Source organism: Rhinolophus sinicus, chromosome 1 (assembly GCF_057876585.1).
Source record: "Rhinolophus sinicus isolate RSI-liver-muscle chromosome 1, RSI-T2T, whole genome shotgun sequence".
Taxonomy (NCBI): domain Eukaryota; kingdom Metazoa; phylum Chordata; class Mammalia; order Chiroptera; family Rhinolophidae; genus Rhinolophus; species Rhinolophus sinicus.
The window spans coordinates 198,529,217-198,553,626 of NC_142501.1; the positions used below are offsets into that span (position 1 = coordinate 198,529,217).

A 24,410-nucleotide genomic window follows, 5' to 3' on the forward strand; every position below is an offset into this window, starting at 1 on the left:
GTTCTGAGAAGCTCATCCCCAAAACAGCAAGATGATATCCAAAGCCTTAAAGAAAAACACTATTGCATATCCCATTGGATCTCTTTCAAGTCATCCTTACATCTGATTGCAAAGTCACCACTTTGGGTTTTTTCCTTCTGTTTTCATTTTATTAGAGATGATTAAAGAGAGAAAATAATCACGGTTAGTATATTTTAAACACTGCTCATTTTGTACATGCTGTACCAGCTATGAAATCAGAGTAAGATTAGCGAGGCTCATAAATGTCTAAATCTAAGCATGTCAAATAGTACACTAATGGATTCTTATAGTTTGAGAAGTCATATGGTTTCAATTGAAGTAAACTCTGAAACTGTACTGTAAAAGACTGTGAACTTAACATAAAATCAAAGGGGGGGGGGTTAAAACTTTTTCTTTCTAAACACAGTTTCACTTCAAAGCACCCAGGGCAGTGACAAATAGATATTCTGAATGGCTATAGTAAGAAATAAGCTTATCGTGCCAGAAATTTAAGTGTTTCTGTTCCTATGATAACTGTTCTTTTGACAGCTTTATCTATGACTGGAAAGAAAAAGGAGAGCGATATTAAATATTGGAAGAAACTTTTATAGTAATTCAAAGTAAGAATGTCAGTAAGTAGCCCCTAAGACATGAAATGCAAGTGGAAAGAACCACTACACTCTAGAAATACTAAATTTACTACAGTTACCTTTCCTTATTACATGTTAAGTGTCCAAGACTTCCACATCCAGCCATGAGAGAGTAACACAGACCAGATTTACCATCCTGGCCCACAAAAAATGTCTTAAACAGAAAACATATGAAACCCCCGTTTTAAGATACTGGATAACTGGCAGCCCAAACAGTGAACAGTAAGAGAACGGAACAAGTGAGTGAGTATACAGCTGCCCAGCTTATAGCAGCACTACCCTTACCTGCGGGGGGTACATTCCAAGAGCCTCAATGATGCCTGCCCGAAACTGTGAAGAGTCTTGAACCCCACATATACACGTATATGCTGTGTTTTTCCCTATACATACATACTTGTGATAAAGTTTAATTTCCAAATTAGGCACAGTAAGAAACTAACAACAATAACTGATAAGAGAATTATAACAATATACTATGATAAAAGTCATAAGATTGTGGTCTCTTTCTCTCTAGTAATTTTTGTATTTTTCATTGCGATCCTATTCCTGAATCTGGACTTACTGAATTGGCTAGGATCCCCAGTCAGGGTCGAATCGAAGCTGTGAAAGCAGACATCCTGCTGTGTCCCAGTCTTAGGAGATGTGCCCTCAGTCTTTTCTCAGTCTGGTGAAAGCTGTGGGTTTTTCTTAGATGCCCTTTATCAGGTTATGGAAGTTCCCACCAATTCCTAGTCTCCTGAGAATCTTTATCATGAACGAATATTTGACTCTGGACTTAGAAGAACTCGGGTTACATAGTTATATAAGCTGGGTCCTCAGTGAAGAACCTGCTGGGCAGCTGGGTGCCAGGTAGAAAGGGCAACTTCCAGACGGGAGCCTTTTTAAAGCCCGCAGGCAGATTTCTCTAAGGAGATGATGCTACATCTGAATGTTCTGAAAGGATTCCGACGACTAGCAGAGAGTCTGCAGCTGAATCAGTGATAAGCACATAAATAACCAATAGCAACTACAACAGAAAATCCAAGACTGCTATTAACTCCAAGGAAAACAAAAAGCTGCATAGGAAAGAACTTTCATGGTTTTATTGATTTATTTCATGGTCCAGCTATTAGCAGCATTTATATGGTTACAATATTGCAAACACTAAATTTTGAATCTAACCAAAATCATGATATAAACATGTAAGAATGGGGTATGAAAAGGGTACAGATTATAGCTGGGGGTAGGGGGACGGGGAGGGGAGAGAGCAAAGAGAGCGGGAAAGATAAATCTTCATCTGCCATATGAAATAAGGACAATTCCAAACACTGATAAATCAAGAAAGTCAAGAAAGACATGCATGTTTTGTATTTCACAGATAGGAAGGTAAATTCTAAAAGAATTGGCCAGAAGAGCTGACTGGGGTTGTTTCTGGAGAGGGGAAAATGCATGGGTGGAGACAGGCGCTTTAAAATCTCACAGAACTATTTGATCCTATTGCTGCTACATACAGATTTCTTCATTGAAATTTAATTCACGTATCACACTATCACCCTTATAAAGTGTGTGATGCAGTGGTTTGTTAGAATATTCACGAAGTTGTGCAACCAACACTGCAATATAATTCCAGAACCTTTTCATCATCTCAGAAAGAAACCTCGTACCCATCAGCAGTCACCCCCCAATTCCCCTACCCCCAGCCTCTAAAAACTACTAATATTCTTTCTAGCTCTAGAGATTTGCTCATTCTGGACATCTCATATAAATGAAATCATGTGATAGCCACATACAAATTTTGATTTAAAAATTGTTTTATTAATAAAAGACTTAAAAAAAATAAAAACTTCTAAAGGATGAATTTCAGCCCCATACATGAATGAAAAGATTACAGCCAAGGGGCTATCAGTAAGTACTGAATCCATTTAACCACAGAATAAAAACAAGAACAAATATGGGTATTATAATTACAGTACAAAACATAAATAATATACATTTAAATAAAAGTTTAGGGGAAGGGGATGAGAAAGTGGCAAGTAGTGTAAGTATATCAATTTTCTTATGTGTTAGCCATAGGCCAAAAGATATAATTTAAAACTGAAAAATCAAGTAAAGGGGTTATAAGCAATATTCAAAGCTATAAAGGTTAACCCTAAAAAGAAATAATCATCTAAAATTGGACAGTGATTGCAGAGAAAGAGATAGGAAAAAATATACGAGGTTCATTATTTGTCATTTTTAGATGGATGAAGACTATCTGAAAAATTAAAGGATTAAATATGGTATAGAAAGTTACAAAGGCACCCATTACAACAAAAACACAGAAGAAATATACATTAAAACAGGAAAAGCGAAGAAAACACAGACCATATAGTGACAGAGAACAAAAATAAAAACAGAGAGTATAAAATAATACAGCAAAACTAAGACCAAGCATATCTTTTAGATCCACTATGAAAAAGGACTCAATCCACCCATTAAAAGACAGCCTGTCGGATTGCATCACAAAGCAAAATCAACCATGCTATTTCATCACTTCTAAGAAGCATATTTTTTCACATTTTAGCATCCGTGATATTGAGCTATGATTTATAATTGCCACCAGCCAGATGGAGGTCTGTGCAAACTTGTGCAAACTTGCCGCCCATGTGCAAACTTGGCCCCAGCTCTTCAGGCTGCATCTCTTCGATGCAGTACCAGGCATGGCTGGAACTACAGGGGGAGAGTCACAGTCATCACCCTATGATTCGATCCCAAAAAGCAAAGTCATTGTACGTGCAGTCAGGCACCCAAACAGAGCAACAGAGCATACATTCGATATGAGAGAAGTAAATACTCATCATTGAACAATGACAACAATCAAAGGCTTTAGAGGAAAAAGGAGAAGGAAGGTCCCCAAGGAGATGAAGTTGTGCCAAGTTCTGCGTCAGGTTCAGCTAAAGGCCAGAGAAGCTGCAAAATCACCAGGAAGAGATGAAATAAAGTTCAAGGCAACGAGGGGCTCGTGGGGTCTAGTGGGACAGTTCACGCACTATATAGGACTATCTTCAGGCACTTAAGGTACTAAGTTCGATTACTCTTAAAAGAAGAACACTGATAAACGAACCTCCACTTATATCTCTTTGTGCCTTGTCAAAGTTGTCCTTCAGAAAGCTTTACTGCTTATCAACTTTCTCTTGACAAAAGATAAACTGAGCTCTTGTGCATATTTCTCTCTATTCCAAATCACATCATAATCATTCAACTATACTTCTTTGAATTTAACATTCAGACTCAAGGTTTTTTGAAAGTTTGGTAGCAAGAACAAGGGACTATGAAGAGCTAAGGATTACTCAGTGTTCCCTCCCTTATTTGTACTTACTACACATACTCCAGGGGGAAAAGAAATTCATTCTGTCACATGGCTCAGCATGATTCACAAATTGCAGGCTAGCATTTTGAAATGTCATTTTTATTGATCTCCATTTGATGTTCCATTTGCCTTTCCTGGAGTAGACAAATTATGTTTATAACATTTCCCTAATAGCAGACCTTGAAAATCTGAGTTTAAATGAGCTCTGAAAAAAACATAACCAAATGAACTATCAACTAAACTATCTGGGTGCACATAAATAAATAATGATTTTAGCATGAAAATATATCTTCCCTAAGACTTCATAGGTCACAATAAAGGTGCCAACGTAGGACATAATAGAATAACACATTTCAGAGCGTAACAGGCAGCTAAAAACTATAAGGAAAGCCAAACTCGGGCATAAAATGTAAATCTGTCAACTGAACATTAATGAAATATAAAATATGGTTCACAGACTGAGATTAGAAAAACGAATACCAAATCCTGTTCTGTAGAACCCAGAAGTCTGTGTAGCACTGCCAGTTCCATAATAAAAATCAAGTAACAAAGGTCAATTTATCTTGCTAGCTAACATCGTTCCTTTCTGACAATTTCAAAAATAAATTAGTCAGTGAAAAGCTATTGTTACTCCATAACAGCATATGAAAAGTTTGCTTCATAGAACAGGTATAATGTTTAAATACTTTTAATACTTTCAAATACAGTAGTTTTTGAAACAGAGAACTTATAAATGAGTCGTATAAAGTTAAATTAGAAAACAATTACAATCTCAAGTAATGGTACATCATCCCTAGGTCCATTTACACACAAGAATGAACTGCTAGTAGTAAGTTGAAGATACACTAACAGACTAGGTAATTAGTAACACAAAATAGATAATTTAGCCAGCTTTTGAATTAAAAAAGCTAAAATTTTAAATTTTTAGAGGATTGACTGATTTCAAACTTTTTACTCCCTAGAAAGCATATAAGAAATCATAAGAGCGTCAATTACAAAGTGACGTAGTGAAATCGATGTATTTCAAAAAGCTTACACTTCTATTCACCCTCCAGAACCTGTTCAAATACCATGTTCTTAAACTGTATCAATCAGCTAGGGCACAAGTGAGCTGTAATGCTCTGCCTTTCCTAGAGCACTCACTCTTTTCTGTCAATACTGTCATTCTTTGCATTGTAGACTCTTTGAATGTATCTCAACTTCACTACTAGCATTTTAAGTTCTTTTTGAGCCCTCAACAAAGAAGGAATAAATGACTGGATGGATGGTGGATGGGTGGATGGATGGATAAATGGATGGATGGTTGGATGGTGGCTTGGGCAACAAATCCCAAGTCATGAGTCACAGATGATTTAAAATATTGAAAATTACTTTAAGACATTCTCTCAAGAATCAGCAGATCACAGATAAAATTCTGGCCTCCGAGTCTTACTGAAACTATATTTTCTTTTTCTATTTAAATAATTCTGATTCTGTAAGGTAAATAACCTCTATAAGCTGCCCAAACTAACAACCTTTTGAAAATTATTTAATACTTCATATTTTAGCCATGGTTTTTATATCCTAATTAGTATGAGATGTGAATTTCAAAAAAATTCTTTATTATCAAAAAACCCATATTCTGGCAGTACAAAGATAAGAACAGTGTTTCAGTTCCAGACTAAAATTTTATTATGCAAGGAAACAAGATTACCTCGATTTTCTTCTTACAGAATTTAATTGACTCACCAATATCTTTATGTAATAACATGAAAAACATGCTCATCAGATAAAAGAGATAAGGCAGAGTACAAAACAATGTACACATTATGACTACAACCTGGTAAAACAAACAAACCTTGGCACAGGAAAAAAAGGCCTGGAGGAAATACTACAAAAAGACCAATGTAACGGGTACAAAGGGAGAAACCATGGGTGATGTTTTTCTACTTTCTACTTTCCGCATCTTCGATATTCTATTTTATCTCATTAGGATAATCTCATTACAATAATTCTATATAACTCCTTATATTTCACCCCCTTATACCTCCTTAAATTAAATCACTACACATCATATATTAATTATTCTGTGCTTTCATGTTTAAAATACCGTTTCAGAGTCAGAGGCATAAGTTTGAATCAACGCTCAGTCGTTCCAATAGTATGAACTTGATCAAGTTACTTAACTTCTCCAAGCCTCAATGTTCTCATCTAAGTAAACCACCTCACCAGGATTAACATCTCCTGTAAAACACCAGCTTAGTTCCCAGCTCATCCCGGTGCAGAATTTACATCACTTCACTTTTCGACATTTTTTGCTGTAGATCGAATTCCCATAAATTAAGTAGACATCACAGATTAAGTACTCTGGTTAAGAGGTCATCAATTTATCTTAAGAAAAGTTTCCTCCATCAAAGGAATTGAAAAATCTACTAGTAAGAATAGGAAGACATCTTTATTAGATCTCAGCAGTCCTTTCCTCTTAGCCTGGAGGAGACCTCAGCAGTCATCTAAACACAGCAGCCCAGATAGGCAGAAGCAGTAGCCATGAGAGTAAAAGCCTATTTGTCATCAGCAACCAAGGCCAGGAGATTCTTAAGCAGCTTCTCTCAGCACATAGAGCAAATGCCTATGACACGGGAGAGGGATGAATTCTTTTCCCAGGTTTGACAAAGAATTAAATCTATGACTCAATTCTAGTTCACCCAATAAAACATTTTAACAATGCAGATTTTAAAAAAAGATAGATGTTTATAGCTTAAAAAAATTTTTTTGGTTCTTTCAGTATTTCAGAAAAGAAACATGCAGTAAATCTTCATGACATTGGCAAATCGGCATGCCAAATTGGCAATGGATTCTTAGCTATGATAAGAAAAGCACAGCAACAAAAGAAGAATTTGATAAACTGGATTTCATCAAAGTTAAAAACTCTTGTGTATCAAAGGACATCATCAAGAAAGTGAAAAGACAATCTACAGAATGAAAGAAAATATTTGCAAACCATCCGCTAAGGGTGTAAGAGCCAGAACATAAAGAGAACTCCTGCAACTTAACAACAAAAAGCAAACCCTGTTAAAAATGGACAAAGGACCTGAATAGACATTTCTCCAAAGAAGATATACAAATAGCCAAAAAGCACATGAAAAGATGATCAACATTATCAGTAATTAGGAAAATAAAAAAATCAAAACCGAAATGACATCCCACTTCACAATTGTTAGGCTGGCTATAATAAAACAAACAAACAAACAAACAAACAAACAGAAAATAATAAGTGTTGGCAAGGACATGGAGAAATTGGAACCCTCCTACATTGTAAAATGGTGCAGTCACTGTGAAAAACAGTTCCTCCCAAAATTAAACATAGTATTTAACCACATGATCCAGTAATTCCACTCCTACGTATATAAGCAAAAGAACTGAAAACAGGGATTCAAAGAGATATTTATACACTGATGTGTGTTGTAGCACTATTCACAATAGCCAAAAGGTAGAAACACCCAATGTCCGTTGAAGGGTGAATAAAAAAATGTGCTGTATATATACAATGGAATATTGTATTGCAGCCATAAAAAGAATAAAATTCTAACATATGCTACAATTTGGATAAGCCTTGAAAACATTACGGTAGATGAAATCAGCCAGACATAAAAGGACAAATATTGGTGATTCCACGTATCTGAGGTCCCCAGCATAGTCAAATTTATAGAGACAAAAGTAGATCACAGGTTACCAGGGATTGGGGGGACGTGGAACGGGGAGTTATTGCTTAATGGTGACAGAGTTTCTATCTGGAGTGATGAAAAGTTTTGGAAATAGTGGTGATGGTTGCATGAATGTAATTAATGCTATTGAGTTGGCAAGTTTTATGTTACATATATATTTACCACAATACAAATAAATAAATTAATTAATTAATTAAAGGCACAGGGGGAAAAACCAACAGGATAACAAATGAAATCGACACCACATCATTACCTTTCCACACACTGCACTCGGGACAGAGGAGGCTGACATCTTCGGTTCAGAGCTTCTCGGGCAGCAAGTCTAGCTCCTGACAACTGAAAGACAGTACAAAAGCCACTGAAGAAGCCACCAAACTTGCTACCACCCTAGAAAAACTAGTATCACATTCTGACATAAAGAGGTTAGAAATTCAAGCAGCTCAAAGTTACAAACAAGCACTCATTTCAGGGGGGAAAAAACCCCCAAAACATTAAACTGGGAACATCCTAGAGTAGTACCCAATGTATTAAAGCACTAACTCACATTTGATCTTAATAGGTTCTGCAAAAGAGCGGTTTACAAGACTGTTTTCTACTGAACCTAACAAAGCTGAAAATGTTCTAGTCAAAACTTTCAGAAACTTTCATTGGAGCTGAGTCCAAGAAGATATCCAGCTCATAAGTATATCTCTACATGCCTTCATCAGTCACCCATTGGCTTAATAAATGATGTTCAATGAAAATGTTCAAAAAAAGTGTTTTTCTAAAACACTTGCTGGAATGATCATGACCTAGACTCTTTGGGGAGAAATCTATATTTGAAAACTCAATACTAACACCTCAGAAAGACCTAATGGGAATGAAGTCTTTGAGACAGTAGTTTAAGACATCAGTAACAAAATCAGTTCAAAGTATGAACTCCAGTCTCTCGAAACAAAAAAACATAGTATTTTCATCTCTTAAGAGATTTATCTCCAAATACATGGTGATGAAAGGAGAACTGACTCTGGGTGATGAACATACAATGTGATATATATAGATGATGTAATACAGAATTGTATACCTAAAACCTATGGAACTTTACTAACAATTATCACCCCAATAAACTTTAATTAGAAAAAAGAAATTAAACAAGTTCCCCACACAAAAAAAGATTTATCTCATACATACATCAAAAATAAAAAATACATATCCAAAGACTTAATATACCTTTTCATCTTCCCATTGAAAAAAATTACAATCTTTTCTGTCTCTACAGGCTGAGCAGGCATAAAACCTCCGTGTTTCTTCTTTCCCTTGGCTCACCTTTACAAACAGAAGAGTGGGTCCTAGTTCCAGAATAGGAAAAAAACATGTCAAGCAATAGTCATCTACGTCAAGTTCCTACTTTTCACCACTCTTAAATAACACTTGTTTTAACTGTATGCATGTTTTTCTTAACTAAATCCACTAAAATGTTGAATTTTTTTTCAGTCACAACATTCCAGCACTATTTATTTTTTAATTTTTAATTTTTTGTTAATTGGGGAATATTGGGGAACAGTGTTTCTCCAGGGCCCATCAGCTCCAATTCATTGTCCATCAATCTTAGTTGCAGGAGGGCACAGCCCACCTTCCCATGAGGGAACTGAACCAGCAAACCTGTTGATCAGAGCTCCTGCTCTAACCAACTGAGCCATCCGCCTGCCCCAGTACTATTTAAACAGTAGTTTTTGGAAACTGGTCTGTCCAGAAAGAAAATGCTATTGTCAGTATAGTTGCTATGTACATGGTGAACAGCCTGGGTCCTGAGACTAAAACAAGGTGTGGGTCCAGAGAATCGAGCCCTTCACCACCTCAGTTCAGTTATCCTTTCAGTGAGAAGCTGAGCTTTTAGAGTTGGACACACCTTCTCTCAAGTTAGAGAAAAACTGGTTCTGGTTTCTACGCAAGAATTCATTCTATCGTTCTCGCTAACTTTTTTTGATTGAAGAGATAGCAAATCAACAAATGAAATCCCCAAGTACTTGGCAAAGCGAATTACTCGAGAACATGCATTCCCTTTGCCTAGCCTCTGCCTCTTCCCATTAAAAAAAAAAAAAAAAAAGGAGCCAAAACCAGACAGTGACGACTTTCTACGACGGTTTTTAAAGTAAGTTGAAAAACACAACTTCCCGAGAAAGGAGCGTTTTCCAGGCATCACACACGGGAGGGAAGAGAGGCTGAAGGCTACTGCACGCCCCTCGGCGCCCGACAGCCAGGCTGAGCCCAGACACGGACCCACCGTGAGGGCACAACGGGGCGGGGGTGGCGGGATCGGGGGGAAGCACCACCTCCACTCCCGAGCTCCCCTGGCGACTCGCGCTCCCCTCGGCCTCCATGGTTCCGAGCCGGTCTGTGAAGGCCGCCATCTTCCCGCCGCCGTCCCGAAAGCCTCAGTCCGAGCAACGAGGAGGCTGAGAAAGAGCGCCGCCTCGACTCGCAGAAACTCAGAGCGTCCCCGCGCGCCTCGGAGGAGCTGCGGCCCCCGGGGCGCAGGCCACGCCCCCAAGCGCAGTCGCGGCCGCCCTGGGCTGCAGCGAAGCGGTCGTGGCGCTGGGGGGAGCGACTCGCAGGCAACTTGTTGGACCTGTGCAATAAGCTCATCTATTTCCTGCCTCACCCTTAGTACCTGTTAAGCACCCTCCTGTCATAAGAATACAGCCAGGAGATGAGATGACTCTTTGGAGCAAAGGTTTCGTGGGGATTATGTCCAAAACACAGCATCACCACCTACAGCAGCTGACTATAAAAATAGCTGAAGTATCTGCCCTTGATGAAACCATCCTCTTTTCAAAATCAGAGGCAGTGTCGTCTACCTTTACGATGTTTATATTTGCACGTCATAGTTGCATATCTGTTGACATTTTATATATTGTAAAGAAAGGAACCTGTCCCTATTTGTGTCTGACATGATTATATATGTAGGAAATCCCAAGGAATCTACGAAAATAATTCTAGTTTAAGCTGAGTTCAGCAAGGTTGCAAGATACCAGATAAACATACAAAATCTATTGTACTTGTAAATACTGGCAATGACTACGTGAACCAAAATTAAAAATAGAATACCACTTACAACTGCTGGAATGAAATACTTAGGTGTGAACTGGGACTTGTAAAGGGTTTGTATGCTGAAAACTACAAAATGTAGATAAAAAAATCAAAAAAAGATCTACATAAATGTAGAGACTTCCTGTGTTCATGGATTAGAAGACTTGTCACAGTAAAGATGTCAATTCTCCCCAAGTTTAGGGCAGATACAGGTTTAGCTTAATTTCTGTCAAAATCCCAGTCAGATTTTTGTACATTCTGACAATACTATTTTGAAATTTATATGGAAAGTCATGGGAACAGCTAAAACAATTTTGCAAAATAATAAAAGTGGAAGGAATCTATCCAATTTCAAGACTTATTGTATAGCTGCAGTAAACACACATATACTCTTATAGATGAAGTAGTCAAATATCTCCTTATAGTATTTAAAGAACTGATGGTATTTATACATATTTAAACTTACACATTTAATACTATGGTATATTAATTTAGAAATACTGCTCTTTTCCATGCATATTTCATGCACTGGTTTCACTCAAATCCTTTACCTGCACTGTAGCATCTGGTCTTTGACATAACAATTCCCCTTTTTAAGTGGTCCAACACAAGATATTGGCACCTCTACAACTTTAGGAGTGGGAACTGTCTGGACCCATGTCTACTGAAATTTTTGGAAATTTTATCTCAAGACCTACTAGTTCTCAAGTTCTCATTAACACTTCTATTTTAAAATGTTTAAATAATAGGTAGAGATTTGTGATTTTTAAAAAGGACCTGTTTACAAAGCTTGCAAATTGAATTCAAGAAATCATACCAAAATAGTTACTGAATCTCTATTTTCTTATCGTCTCTTAAATAATTCTGATTCTGTGAGAAGAGCTCTATAAGCCACTCAAACCAATACAGATTTGCAACCTTTACAGATAAGCTTCCCCAAACTGTAAAAGTACAACAAAGGCTGTCCAAATAAGGGAAATGGAGAGCACCCCTTAGTGTGACAGACTTGGAAGGTTTCAAAAATAAGGCAGTTCTCTCTTTTCTGGGGGATAATTTGAGGAGAAAAATACTCATCTTATATTCAGACATGTGTAGTAAATAGTGTATGTTGAATATTGGCTGAAGAGGATATAAATATGAATAGTGTTTTGTTTCATTTGTCTGCTAATATTTTTAGTTTGTACAGGAAAATCCTTGAGCAGAGAAAAGTGGAAATGTAGCAGGATTCTCAAAGGAAACCCACAGCAGAGTTGAAAGTAGGCCCCTTGAGGCCTGAACAGAGATAGACCCATGACACTTGTCCTCTGTCAGGGTACAATCCTTTATGCCCTTAAGACAGGCTCAAATTCAACGATTGCCCCACCACAGGATGTGGACAAAGTAGTGAGCTTCTCATAGGGACCAGGATCTCACTCCTTGACTTTGTTAACAGGATAAAAGCCCTCCTATCCACCCCCGCCCCCACAAGTGGTTGAAGCCCGGGAGCGTTTTGTAGTGGCTGCCTGACCCACTTCTCTATCTTCTGTTATGGAACCCAGATTTTCTTTGGGAAGCCAACCCTCACCAATTTAGTTTGAGAGGTACAAAGAACCATAAGGACTTTCTTGGGTTTGGGCAGGTGACTTAGGGAATGGCTGGAATGGCTGTAATAGTTAGATTTTTGCCATCTCAGTGGCATTCACAATACTGAGTTGTCATGTTTCTGAGGGGTTCTGCTCTCCCGTCTTTCCTGGGCTAGGTGGTACATCTAGTGGGGGGCTGGTCCAGGTTCACCTAGGCTGGGATAACTCAGCTTTGCACAAGTCTTGCATCCTCCTTGCAATGATCTGAATGTTTCTGTCCCCCCCCCCCAAACTCATATGTTGAAACCCCTAACCCCCAAAGGTGATAGAATTAGAACGTTTTGAGAGGTGATTATTAGGTTGCCCTCATGCATAGGATTAGTGCCCTTTTAAGAGGCCCCAGAAAGCTCCCTAGTCCCTTCTGCTATGTGAGGACACAAGGAGAAGTGACCCAAAGAGAGCCCTCACCCCACCGTGCTATCACCCTGACCTTGGACTTCCAGCCTCCAGAACTGTGAGCAATAGGTTTCTGTTGTTTTAAAGCTATCCAGTCTGTGCTATGTTGTTATAGCAGCTTTAATTAACTAAGGCACTCCTGGAACCAGGGTGCCAGCCTGGCACTTCTTTCTCAGAGATGGTGAAAGCACAAGAGAGATGGGAGAAACAAACTTCTAGAGGCCTGGGCTTCGAGCTGCCACTCTCACTTCCGCCTCATTCTTTTGGCTCAAGCAAGTCACGTGGCCAAGCACTGTAAAATTACGTGGTGAAGGGCATGGGTCAGGAAGGGGTGAAGAACTGGAGCCAATAATCCAGTATCATAGAGACTCTCTTCACTGGGATAACCAAGTGGCTGGTGGCAGTGTTTCCCCGAACTTACGGAGCACCGGCGTTAGCAAGAAGTCAGTAAGAAGCAAGAAGAACTAAGACAGGGATGTGTGACGATACCATGTGAGCACCTAAATCCAGCCAAGCCCGATGTTTTCAGTTACAAGAGTCACAAATTCCTTTACCTCCTTAAGCCAGTTTGAGATGGCGTTAGTTCTATCAGTCACAACCAAGGATGCCGAGTAATGCTCTATGGCTGCGGCCATAATAATGGATGTATGGATGTCTATGAATATGTATTGCAGCCCCTTTCCAGGCAAGACCAGCTAACCCTTCTCTCCACTCTCCCCTGCCACAATTCCTGTCAATCTGCCTGCTATCCTCCACTTCACCTTTCTCCTCTACCCACCTTAGGTTCTCCTGCTAAGGCCCTTTAAATTAGACAAAGAAAAGACAGATTAAGACAAGGGGAAAAAAAAAACCCCAAACCATAAGTTTATTAGTTTATTAACTGCATCAAGCACACACATAGAAGCACTTAGAGATGAGTAACTCAAAGGGGTGATTAGAACTTGGGCTTATATAGCATCTTAACAAAGATAAACAAATTTTTTGGGGAAACTAATGGTAGATCAAGGTCAGTTTTAGCAAGATTTGTTATGTAGATGCCTCTGGTGCCCTCTGAACTGATGAGCGTCTAGAATTGTCTCCACTGATTAACTTCTGTCCTTCTTGGTAGAGAGGAGAGGAGCAAACATCTTTACAAATTATGTCCTGCTTTTAGGCAAATAGGCAGAGAACTTTTCTTGAGTGTGCTTTGTAATTGCCTTTGGCATAATCCTTATGCCCACGTGGCATATTTGGGAATGGAATATTCTGCTTCCCTTCCACATCTTCATTCAGAGTCAAAGGCTTTTTCTATTGCCTTCCTCTATCGATGATTGCAAATTCTACATCAGCGATAATAAGCTGTCCTCTCTGAGCCACAGACTTTCCAAACTTAAAGGTAATATTTACCCTCAAAACATATTAGGGTGGATGCTATCCAGTAAATGAGCAGCATTTTAGCTAGAGATTCAGAGAATTATGCATTTCCAACTCCTCATGGATAGCAAGTGTAGCTAGATGTTCAATCGCTTCAACACTTTGCGAAGGTAGTGGCAACCTTGGTTTAAACCAGCACCTTGGTTTAAATGCAGTTCCTGATTACCTTCAAGTACCACAATTTAAAACAAACACTCGAAGAGTAAAATAGCTTTCTGGATTATTCCCAAGGTTACACTGAGAGATAAAAGGCAGTTTTATTCACCCTGACAGGCCTTCAGCCCTGAGTGTCACTGAATCTGGTTAAACCAGTTCGCAGGCCAGAGATCAGCCCGATGTTTATACAACTTTCTGACTCGGGAGAGGCTCCCGGAGTTTTCTGTTTTCTGCCGTTTCAGAGGGCTGCAATGGTTTCTGAGGCCTTGACTGTCAGGTGAGAATGGTGTAGCGTAGACGAGGTTGAGGAGCAGCCAGGGCTCCTGGAGTCAAAGGAAAAATAAACACATCTCTTTGCTTACAGAATAGATTAGCTGCCTTGTTTTGGTAGCACATGCTTTCCATTTCCAGGTCTAAAAGAACCCACAAGGCGACATGCAGAGTCACCAACTGCCCGGTTAGCATTTCATGGGCTGGAACTGGTGTCAGGGTTCTGAACAAAAATCTTTTGAAATGTTGCTTAGTTTCTCAGGGAGTCAGGTTCGGATAAAACTCTATCACCTGGTGACCTCAGGGATCTTTTCCTTTCAATCCCAAATCAATTCATGTCACATAACAAAAAACTTTAAAATAGCCTTTTGATTCCAAATCGGTCACCGTGCTCCAGGAAAGACGATGTCAAACCTAGAAATTTGTGTGTGCACATACTCCCTTTATGCAGTGCCCCCAAACCCAAAAACACGGATGCGTGCCTTATTACATCATCTAAAACCAAAAATCCAAACATGCCATTAATACACACAGATAGCTTCTCGGATGGAAACCTCATCTATAACTAACAGAACTTGTACCGCACTTTTCTCAAAACACCTTGTTTCGTCCTCATTACAAACCTGCCATCGCCATTAGCTCGTGTATTTTACATGTGGAGAGAAACCTGCTCTGGGAGACTGTGAGATTTGCACAAGAGCACGGAGCTAATAAGGGGCAGAACCAGGACTTAAATATAGGTCTATTCCAATCTCAAACTCTTAGTCCGGAGGGAACTGTGGCATAACTTCAGTTTATTGAAGATAAGCAATATTAGAACATAAGTGTACAGTATTTTGAAATGACAGAAGTTTCATCTATTGCATTACTTAGAACAAAAACTTTAAAGCTTAAGAATTTTTCTCAAAGAACTCTACATGGATTCTGAAGCAGGCTAAAATGTACTAAATAAAATGACGCTGATTAATAACACAGTTTACTTAGATAAATGCATTTTTGTGATATACTCACACTACTTGATCCATGGGCCAAGAGGCTGAATGAAAGCCATACCCTCCACAGCCCAAGAGAAATCTAGGTGTGGAAAACATGCTTCTATTATAAATAACAGAAATGTTGTGAGCTCCAGTCAAAGGCAGCCAAGCATTTAGTTTACAAAGCATTTACTTTCCCTCCCTTGCAGGCAAGGAATTTACAATCTAAGAGGCGAAGGTAGACCTGTGCAGGTGTAGGACATACAAAGATTAGGAAGGACATTATTCCTTAGAAAATATTTGATTTCAGACCTATTACCATTTGCAGATTTTCCTTATTCCTTTGAGCAGTATTTGAAGAGTAAATCCAAGAGTTGACTCTTCCTGATTTTTGTATTCCTACTACCTTTCTGAGAATCTGGCACACAGTGAGTACTTAGTAAATGTTTGAAGTCAGGGATTTATAGCCACCATACAAACTGTGATCCACTCAGGAGCTGGGATTTTATAAAGGAAATGAAAAAGGGCTACAGCAAATTCATGTATCTGCCATGACTGAGAAGTAAATGGTTTGGATTCACAACTGCATCAAACAGAACCAAGAGCCCGGCAGTAAGTAAGCAAGACATTTATCTCAGTAGTCAAAATAATGATTACAAATCCAGGTTGAAAAGTTCCTACACGTTATTATGAAGCAAGCCTCTCAGACCACACTTGAGAAAATATTTAGAGGTGGGTGTCCCTACTGTCAGTGTTCCATCAGGAATATGATGGAATACTAAGGTGGCGGGGACGACAGTAGTGGTTAAGGTAGAGGCTGGTGTTGGTTACATTAGAGACTATGTCATATGCAGGTACTTGATGTTTTTTACTTTGGGTGGTGTTAGGGACTGAAATGGATGGGTCTTCCCCAAATTCATATGTTGAAGGCCTAATCTCCAATGTGACTATATTTGGAGCTAGGGCCTTTAAAGAATTGTTAAATGAGGTCATAATGGGTGAGCCCTAATTGTAAAGGACTGGTGTCCTTATAAGAGGAAGATACACCAGAGATGTGAGTGCACAGAGAAAAGGCCATGTGAGGACACAGTGAGAAGGCAGCTTTCTGTAAACCAAGGACACAGGTCTTACTGGAAACCACTCTTGCTGGCCCCTTGGATTCCAACCTCCAGACTGTGAGAAAATAAATTTGTTTAAGCCAGTCTGTGGTATTTTGTTATGGCGGCCCTAGCTAATTAATAAAGGTGACAAACAAAGCCTTCATGTAAATGTGCTCCCATATAAAAGCTTATTAAAAAAAAATTGAAAGATGGAACATAACAGAGAAACAGAATATAAAAACACTCACTTACCTACCACTCAGAGTTTAACAAGTGTGTGGGCATCTTGTCATATTCGCTGCAGATTTTCCTCAATACTTCTACAGTTCGGTGTAGAGACCCTGTACATTTTTGGTTGGACTTATTCCTAGAACTCTGTTCTGCTGCTGCTGTAAATGGCATCTTCCTAAATTCTCTCATATAAACTTTACAAAATTCACTTACTAATTCTAATATTGGTAGATTCTTTTGAAGTTTCTACATGCCTAACTTTGTCATCTGTAAACAATGAGTTTTCTTCTTTTCCCACCCTCAGACCTGTGACCTCTCTCCGGCCGTTACTGCGCTGGCTAGGCTCCACAGTACAGTACTGAGTAAGACAAGGGAAAGCAGGCAACCTTGTCATGTAACTGATCTCAGAGGGAAAGTGTGGAAGGCAGAAAGGCCCCCAAAGGTATTCATGTCCTAATTTCCACAATTTATGCATATTATATGGCAAAGGGGAATTCAAAATTGCAGATGGAATTAAGGTTGCATTTCAGCAAGGCCTTACTATAGGAAAAATATCCTAGATTACCTGGGTGGGCCCAGTGTAATCACTAGGGTCCTTAACAGTGGAAGAGGGAGGCAAGAGTCAGTGTCAGAGTGACTGGATGAGAAAAGGATTCCACCAATGGTAGCTGGCTTTGAAGACGGAGGAAGCCACACACTGTGGGACGTCCCTGAGCTGGAAAGGGCAAGGAAACGGATTCTCCCCTAGATTTCAGCAAGGAACGGAGCCCTCCTGATGCCCTGGATCCACCAGCTGAGCTTGCCACCACTAGTGTGGACGCCTTCTTTGGGGCTGAGTACATGCCGGCAAATTCTGGGTTCTCTGGCTCTTAGGACCATTACAATTCCCTTACTTTCTCTGTGCTTGCTCCTCCAAACTGCTGTTCCCGTGTGATCTTGTTGTTATTGATGGTTTTAGTCCAAACTGCTGATTCTGGGATTCATAGGGATAGTCTATTACTGAATTTAGTGAAGATGACGTCAGTTTTGTAGGGTTTTTTTTCTTTTGCTATACCTTAACTCCACTGGGATTTGGGGAGATTAAAAAACTACCCGCTGCTGCTGCCATTGTGCCTCCTATAATTGATGTTTTATTTTAAAATGATTTATATTTTCTATTTACATTATAATGCCCAGGACAGGACAGACTATGCTTTAATAACAAATTCAAAATTTTAGTGACTAAACACAAACATTTATTTCTTGTTCATGTCACAGTCCAATGAAGACCTCCTGGTAGCTTTCCAAGCAGTGACTCATGTGCCCTGGCTGCTTCCATTTTGCAAACTGTTTACAGCCAAACAGGAATACAGGAAGGAGCGAGTTCAGTCATGGCCACTGATTGTGATGGCACTGCGTTTTATTACCAGGTCTGGAAGTCACATATATCACTTGTCCCCACATCTCACTGGCCAGAACTCAGTCACATGGCCCCAAACTAACTAAGGGAGGCTTGGAAACGTAGAGCAAACTGAGAATCTTTGTCACAACTTTGTACAGTTGCCCAAGCAACTATGGGAAAGAAGATAGACTATAAAACATAAGACGCTGCCTGTCTCTTCATATTATCTGTGAAAGGACTTAAGATGTAATCTGATCAAAGAACATGTCACCATCATTTTTTAATAAAGTTTTAATACCATTAGTACAGTATTTTAGATTAAAAAAATGTAATCAAATTGTTTTCAAGTCTGCAAGAAACCATGTTTCCACAGTCTTCAATTGCTGACAAACTTGGGAGAATAATGCAGCATATAATTAAATAAATTAAAATGTCTCCAATTATAAAGGTTCCAGTTAAATACATATTTTGGAATTATAAAGAATTAAACTATACCGCTTATATAAGAAGTAAGAAAATGGTTGTTTGGCATCATTTATAAACATAAATATGTCCACAAACATTCTAAATATTCAATATACATACTTCAGGAGAAATCTAGCCTTAAGACAATGGTTTTCATTATTACCTTTAGTCTACCATGTTTGACACTATAAATATACTCATTGAAAACATATTAACACAATATTTAAATAAGAGTTAAGTTCATGAAAATTTACAAAATATAACCAATGTACTCTGACTTGTAATCACATCTTAAATATTTCAACTTTACTTTTCTGGCCTGGTCAGACCATTTAAAAATATTTCCACACCATTTTAATTTTAGGATATAAAACAGTAGCGATTTACTAAGTTTTCCATTATAAAAATTAATATAGCAGTTCTCAAAATACTGAAGAAAAAGAAACTGTTTTATGAAAGCAGTACCCACATCATAACATCTTAGTTCTTTTAGAACACATTTCAAAGGCACATTTCAATTACTAGTATTTATCTAAAGATAGTAGCTTCAGTTAAATTTCCAGTTTTCCATCATCTCAACATTAAGATGGCGGAGGGTTGGGGGAGGCAGGAGAACAGAGATTTTCAATGGACTTCTACTTGGACACCATACTCTCACTCCCACATCACAAGGACCAAGAAAAAGATGTGAAGGGAGAGAGAACTGCACATCTGTCTTCCATGCTTACTTAACCTATAGGAATCCTTTTTACACAAAAATACTTAATTAAAAAAAAATAATCAGAAGACAGAAAGCTCAAAAAACCAAAGGCCAGACCACAAACTGCCCAGTTTAGTCCCAGAGGTGATGTTATTTGTTTGGAGCCTCAAGAAGAGAATGAAATTCTGCTTCTTTGAATCACATCTTCATATTGAGTTCTTCTCAATTTAAATTACTTGGTGAGTTAAAAGTGCTACAAATTCCCAGGATGTCAGACATACTGATATTCAAAATCAAATATAAATGATTTTATGGTTATGTCTGTTATGTTCCCCTTTAATTAGGGCTGATATTCTAAAGTTGACTGTAATTATAACATTGATAATTCCAAATTCCCCAAAATAGTATACTATTCTTTTTAAAAGTTTATGTTGTAGGACCCCAAAATGCAATCCAATATGCCCTTTGAGGTATGGTTTACTTTTCAGTGAAGTTTAATACTAACTGAAGTACTTAATTGAACAAGATTAGTACTCTAGAGTACTAACTGATTAAAGAATTGATCCCACGCAAGAAACAAAAAATTTTAATGCTATTTTGGAATTTCAAAATACTAAGGATCTACCTTAATTTATATAATTCTCTTCAATTCTCAGTTGAATGTTTCCATTTTTTAAAAAGGGGGTATCTTTAGTTTGTTTTTCTCACTATAACAAAATAATTGACCAAAAGTATTCTTAAGTACAAAAAAGAAAATGGTCATCTGTTACTTAACCAAGATATAATTTTCTAGTCCCTAACAGTGGTCATTTTAGGAGTACTTATTCAAGTTCTAAAATAGCAGCTTTTAAATTAAGGCAACACTGCTTTATTCTTACCTGTTTTTCTATTAACTACTCTGTTAGAGTTCATAAGAGCAGTTTCACTCTCAAAGGCCTTTTATAATGTAAGAAGAGTTAAAATGAACATTCTTCACAATGTTTAAAAAATATATAAAAAGTTGTTGTATTCAAAGTCAACAAATACCTTATTTTTCTGTTTGGAATTCTAAAGTAATTACAGTCATTTCAGAATGTGTAAACCATGAAATTACCTTTTAAACTAACAACAACATAAAATACAATTATTCTACAAAAATACAATATGGGAGATATACTTCTTCCCTGAAATAGAAATTTAATATTTAGACAAAGAACTGTAAACTTTTGATTACATTCAAAACATAACCTTTTAAAGACTTATATTATTTGAGGTTTTGGCAACTGGAGCTCTTAACAGCAGATTTACATTACTGTACAGTAATGTAATGTAAATCCATCTTACATTTTAATAACACAATAATGCCAGTTTGTTTCTCTTATTCTTACATCTGCTACCAGGAGGAGAAAAACGGCTTCCTGCAATGGAAAGTCTGGGTGAAAGTACTGTTGAGGTGGACAATCCGACCCTGAGTTCCACCTCGACTGTGCTCCACAATCACACAAGGCATCTGTACCAGCTGGACAGGACTCTTCCCGTCTCTCAATGCCTGAGTAAGATTTAAGATCTGTGAAAAGAAGAGAGATTTTTCACCATTCAAAAAGACAACAACCTTCAGTTCACTGACATTATTTTAACCATTTATCCATAATTACAACTTTTATTTCATCCGTTTATGCCCAATACAGATTGTGATGAGTAACTGCTATAAATACATATTACATGGATGCATGTAACTTTATATATATATATATACACACATATACACAATATTTAATTCTTTGTTTATGTATGTATGCATATATAAAATCAGAATTAAATAACTTTTGCCAACTGGTAACCTTAAAATATTCTACAATGCACCTACGTCCAGGAGCAGTGGAATCAGAGACTGAATAAAGTGAATGGTTCCACATACTCCATTTGACATAGAACCTAAACAAATACTGGTCTAAATAGTCTGGTTTTAACTAATTACTTGCCTTATCCACTCATCCAGCTAATTAACTGCAAGAGCCTAGAGTGCTAGGCTCTAAGTGCCGGGGATACAACAGTAAAACAACCAAACCAAATCCCTACCTTCATGGAGCTTACATTTTAGTAGGGGGAGGAGTCAATAAACATTATGAATAAGTAAATCGTACCATGTTATTTTATACAATGTTATTTATAAATTATACAATGTTTATTATATATGTTTATTTTATACAATAATTTAACAATGTTTATTATGCAATAGCTTATAAATTATACAATTATAAATTATACAATGTTAGACAGTAAGTGTCATGAAAAAACATGATGCAGGGCCAGTAGGCAAGCCCTGGGTTAGAGAATTTGGGAAGGTGGCCATTTAAAATAAAGTTTTATTTAAGAGCTTACTCTTAAATAGAAAACATAAAACTAAGGAAAGTAAACTATATTACATTCCAGGTTTACACATACCCTTGGAATTGTTACTTGAGCATATAAATAAGGTTATGAAACTTAATACATAGCTTACAGCCTATTCTACTGTTTAGATAAAATAAAATTTTAATAATTCATTTTTCCCTGCATATCAGGTAAAAAAAAATTCCCCTTGTTACGCACTTTAGAAATAAGGATGTTTCCTTCAGATATTTGGAAATACCTAATATACAGATGATATGCATTTTACTGGATCTTGTAAAGACTATTCAGTAGTGATAAGCATAAAGATTTCAATATAAAACCACACTAATACATGAACTTCATAATCCTTTACACAGTATAAACTAGATGGTTTACAGCCTAGGAGATTTAAAGTATGTATTATAACACATCAGGGAATTATTTCTAACAACCGTAATTATTACTCATTGCATTTATGTTTTAGGCTCCTGTTTAAGTCTTCCCTTAAAATCTTCTAGGGTGGCTAAATCGGAATAACAAGACAAAAAGTTTTCATGAAATTTACACTTATAAGCATTGTTCTTTTTTGTGTGTGTGTAAAATGAAGAAAACTCGGTGCAGTGCTCTTTTAGGGTATGGTAAGGACCAGGATTACAAGTTGTATTAAGTATTGTTCTTACCATGAAAATAAAATGTGGGCACCAGCATGGCTGAGGATTTATGTGTCCTGGGTGAGTTTCCTCTACTTGTTTTAAAAATGTGAAGTCTAAAAACCCTAATTTAAGTAACATCTAATATTTTCCTGACTTTAAAACAATACATAACTGTTGTAGAGATTCTGGAAAATAGAATAGTAAGAAGAAAATGAACACCATTCTACACGATTAACAGTTTTCAAATATATACTAATAGCAAAAATTATTCAATCCTAAATATTAATATTTCTCTGGGAGTTGAGAAAACACTTGATAATCTTGCACTTATTTACTAAAGAAACATTTACTGAGCACACACTGTGTCGGGGAGAAGAGAAGACACCTCCCCATGAAAAAAATCGTATGAGCCTGAAAAGTACTCACATTCTAGAAACAACAGCCATGTGAACAAGTAACAGCAATATTGTGTGACAAACACTTTAACAACAGTGGACCTATGCCAACTTTCAAATCTGTTCCTCTCCCCCACATAGCACCATTTTTTCATTTCTCAAAGGATAAACCAATCTATTATTACGTTTTTTTCCCCCGATGAGAACTGAGCATAACCCAGTAGAGTTACAGCTAACCTGAGCACTCACGTGTTATGTTTAAATCAGAGAAGATTCTTTTAGAAATAAACTAAATATTGCAGGCAAGAAGAAACATTTTAGAATTCTCCAACTATGCACATGTGATAACTTGTTAGGGATGTGTAGTTATGTCAAGGGCAGATTTCTTTCCTTTAGACTAGTTCACTGGTCCTCAAATTTTAGTGGGCATAAGAAGTACTACATTATCTCTACAAAGCCACATATATTCTATTTTATGGTTGATCTAGCTATTTTTTTTAATAGTAATGTGCTCAATATGCTGATTTTAACATCAAATTTCTGAGTAAAATGTGACTCCAGCATATTCCCAGGGAGTGCCGTGGAAATCAGAACTCCCTGGGTGGCAGGAAGAAAGAGCCTAGGAATCCTAGACAGAGCTGAAGCGTGAAGGAAAACTGTTCTCTAGAGGAAGAGGAAAAGGCACCGGAGGAGAGAAAGCAAGCAGTACAACACACACAAGGGCACCACTGGGAAATGAAAAATGGGAATGAAGAGCACTTAAGAGTGGCCAGGCTTAGGGGAAGCTGCAAATGAAGAGATAAAGGCAGGTGGACGGGTGGAGACAGACTATGAAGGGTCTTGTCGACTGTGCTCAAAACTGGGACTTGAGCTTGTACATACAGATGATTCACAGGCGTTTTACGTCACAAGGGATATGTCTGGATTTGCGTTGAGAGATTGTTCTGGTCTAATGTGGAAGAGAGACAGGGAAATAGGTAAGGCCGCCGCTTAGATCATTAACTCCAGAGAAGAGATGAGCAAGGCCCCAGGCAGAGGCAATGCCTAAGTGTTGTAGATTCGCCAGACTGAGACAGGCCCCCTTATTTTATAGATGTTCCTCAACCCCTTTGAGCCAAGTTTCCTCCACAGAAAATGCAGATGACTATGGACAGCTATTATGAGAATATATGACAACAAACATAAATAGCTAGTAAAGGGTCAACTACTCAGGAGGTACTGAAGTGTTAGGTTCATTTTCTTTAACATCAATTGTTACTGAATCTACAAATGAGATTCTGGTTGACCAATCACTGAGTACAAGTTCACTGTGCATTCATAGCACAGTTTTATTTATTATTTCTACCATTTTTTTCAGATCATGTATACAATATATTTCACGTTGCCCATAAATATTTTCTGAGGTGTAGTGTCCCAAATAGGCACAGAGATAAAGGGAAATGCGTGATCTCATTGAATCTCATCATGACCTACTGCTATTTAATGTAAAATTTAAAACACGATTTATCTTTAACTTTCATAAACATAGTGGTTACTGGTCCTGATTTTAAA

The 24,410-nt window shown here is 37.7% G+C and overlaps 2 protein-coding genes across 4 annotated transcripts in view; both read right to left on the reverse strand.

Moving 5' to 3' along the window:
• Positions 1-10,108, reverse strand: part of ZCCHC4 (zinc finger CCHC-type containing 4) — a 40,831-nt gene extending 30,723 nt beyond the window's left edge. Inside the window, exons 1-3 of the mRNA XM_019743913.3 lie at positions 9,946-10,108; positions 8,892-9,010; positions 7,936-8,018 (exon numbers count right to left, since the gene is read on the reverse strand). Of these exons, the coding sequence (XP_019599472.2) occupies positions 7,936-8,018; positions 8,892-9,010; positions 9,946-10,072 (329 nt within the window). The 5' untranslated portion in view covers positions 10,073-10,108. The remainder of the gene's footprint in view (positions 1-7,935; positions 8,019-8,891; positions 9,011-9,945) is intronic.
• An 8,459-nt stretch (positions 10,109-18,567) lies between these two features.
• PI4K2B (phosphatidylinositol 4-kinase type 2 beta) overlaps positions 18,568-24,410 on the reverse strand; it is a 28,726-nt gene continuing 22,883 nt past the window's right edge. For all 3 annotated transcript variants that reach the window (XM_088792625.1, XM_019743895.3, XM_019743894.3), the window contains one exon: positions 18,568-21,005. In XM_088792625.1, the coding sequence (XP_088648751.1) occupies positions 20,832-21,005 (174 nt within the window). In that variant the 3' untranslated portion in view covers positions 18,568-20,831. The remainder of the gene's footprint in view (positions 21,006-24,410) is intronic.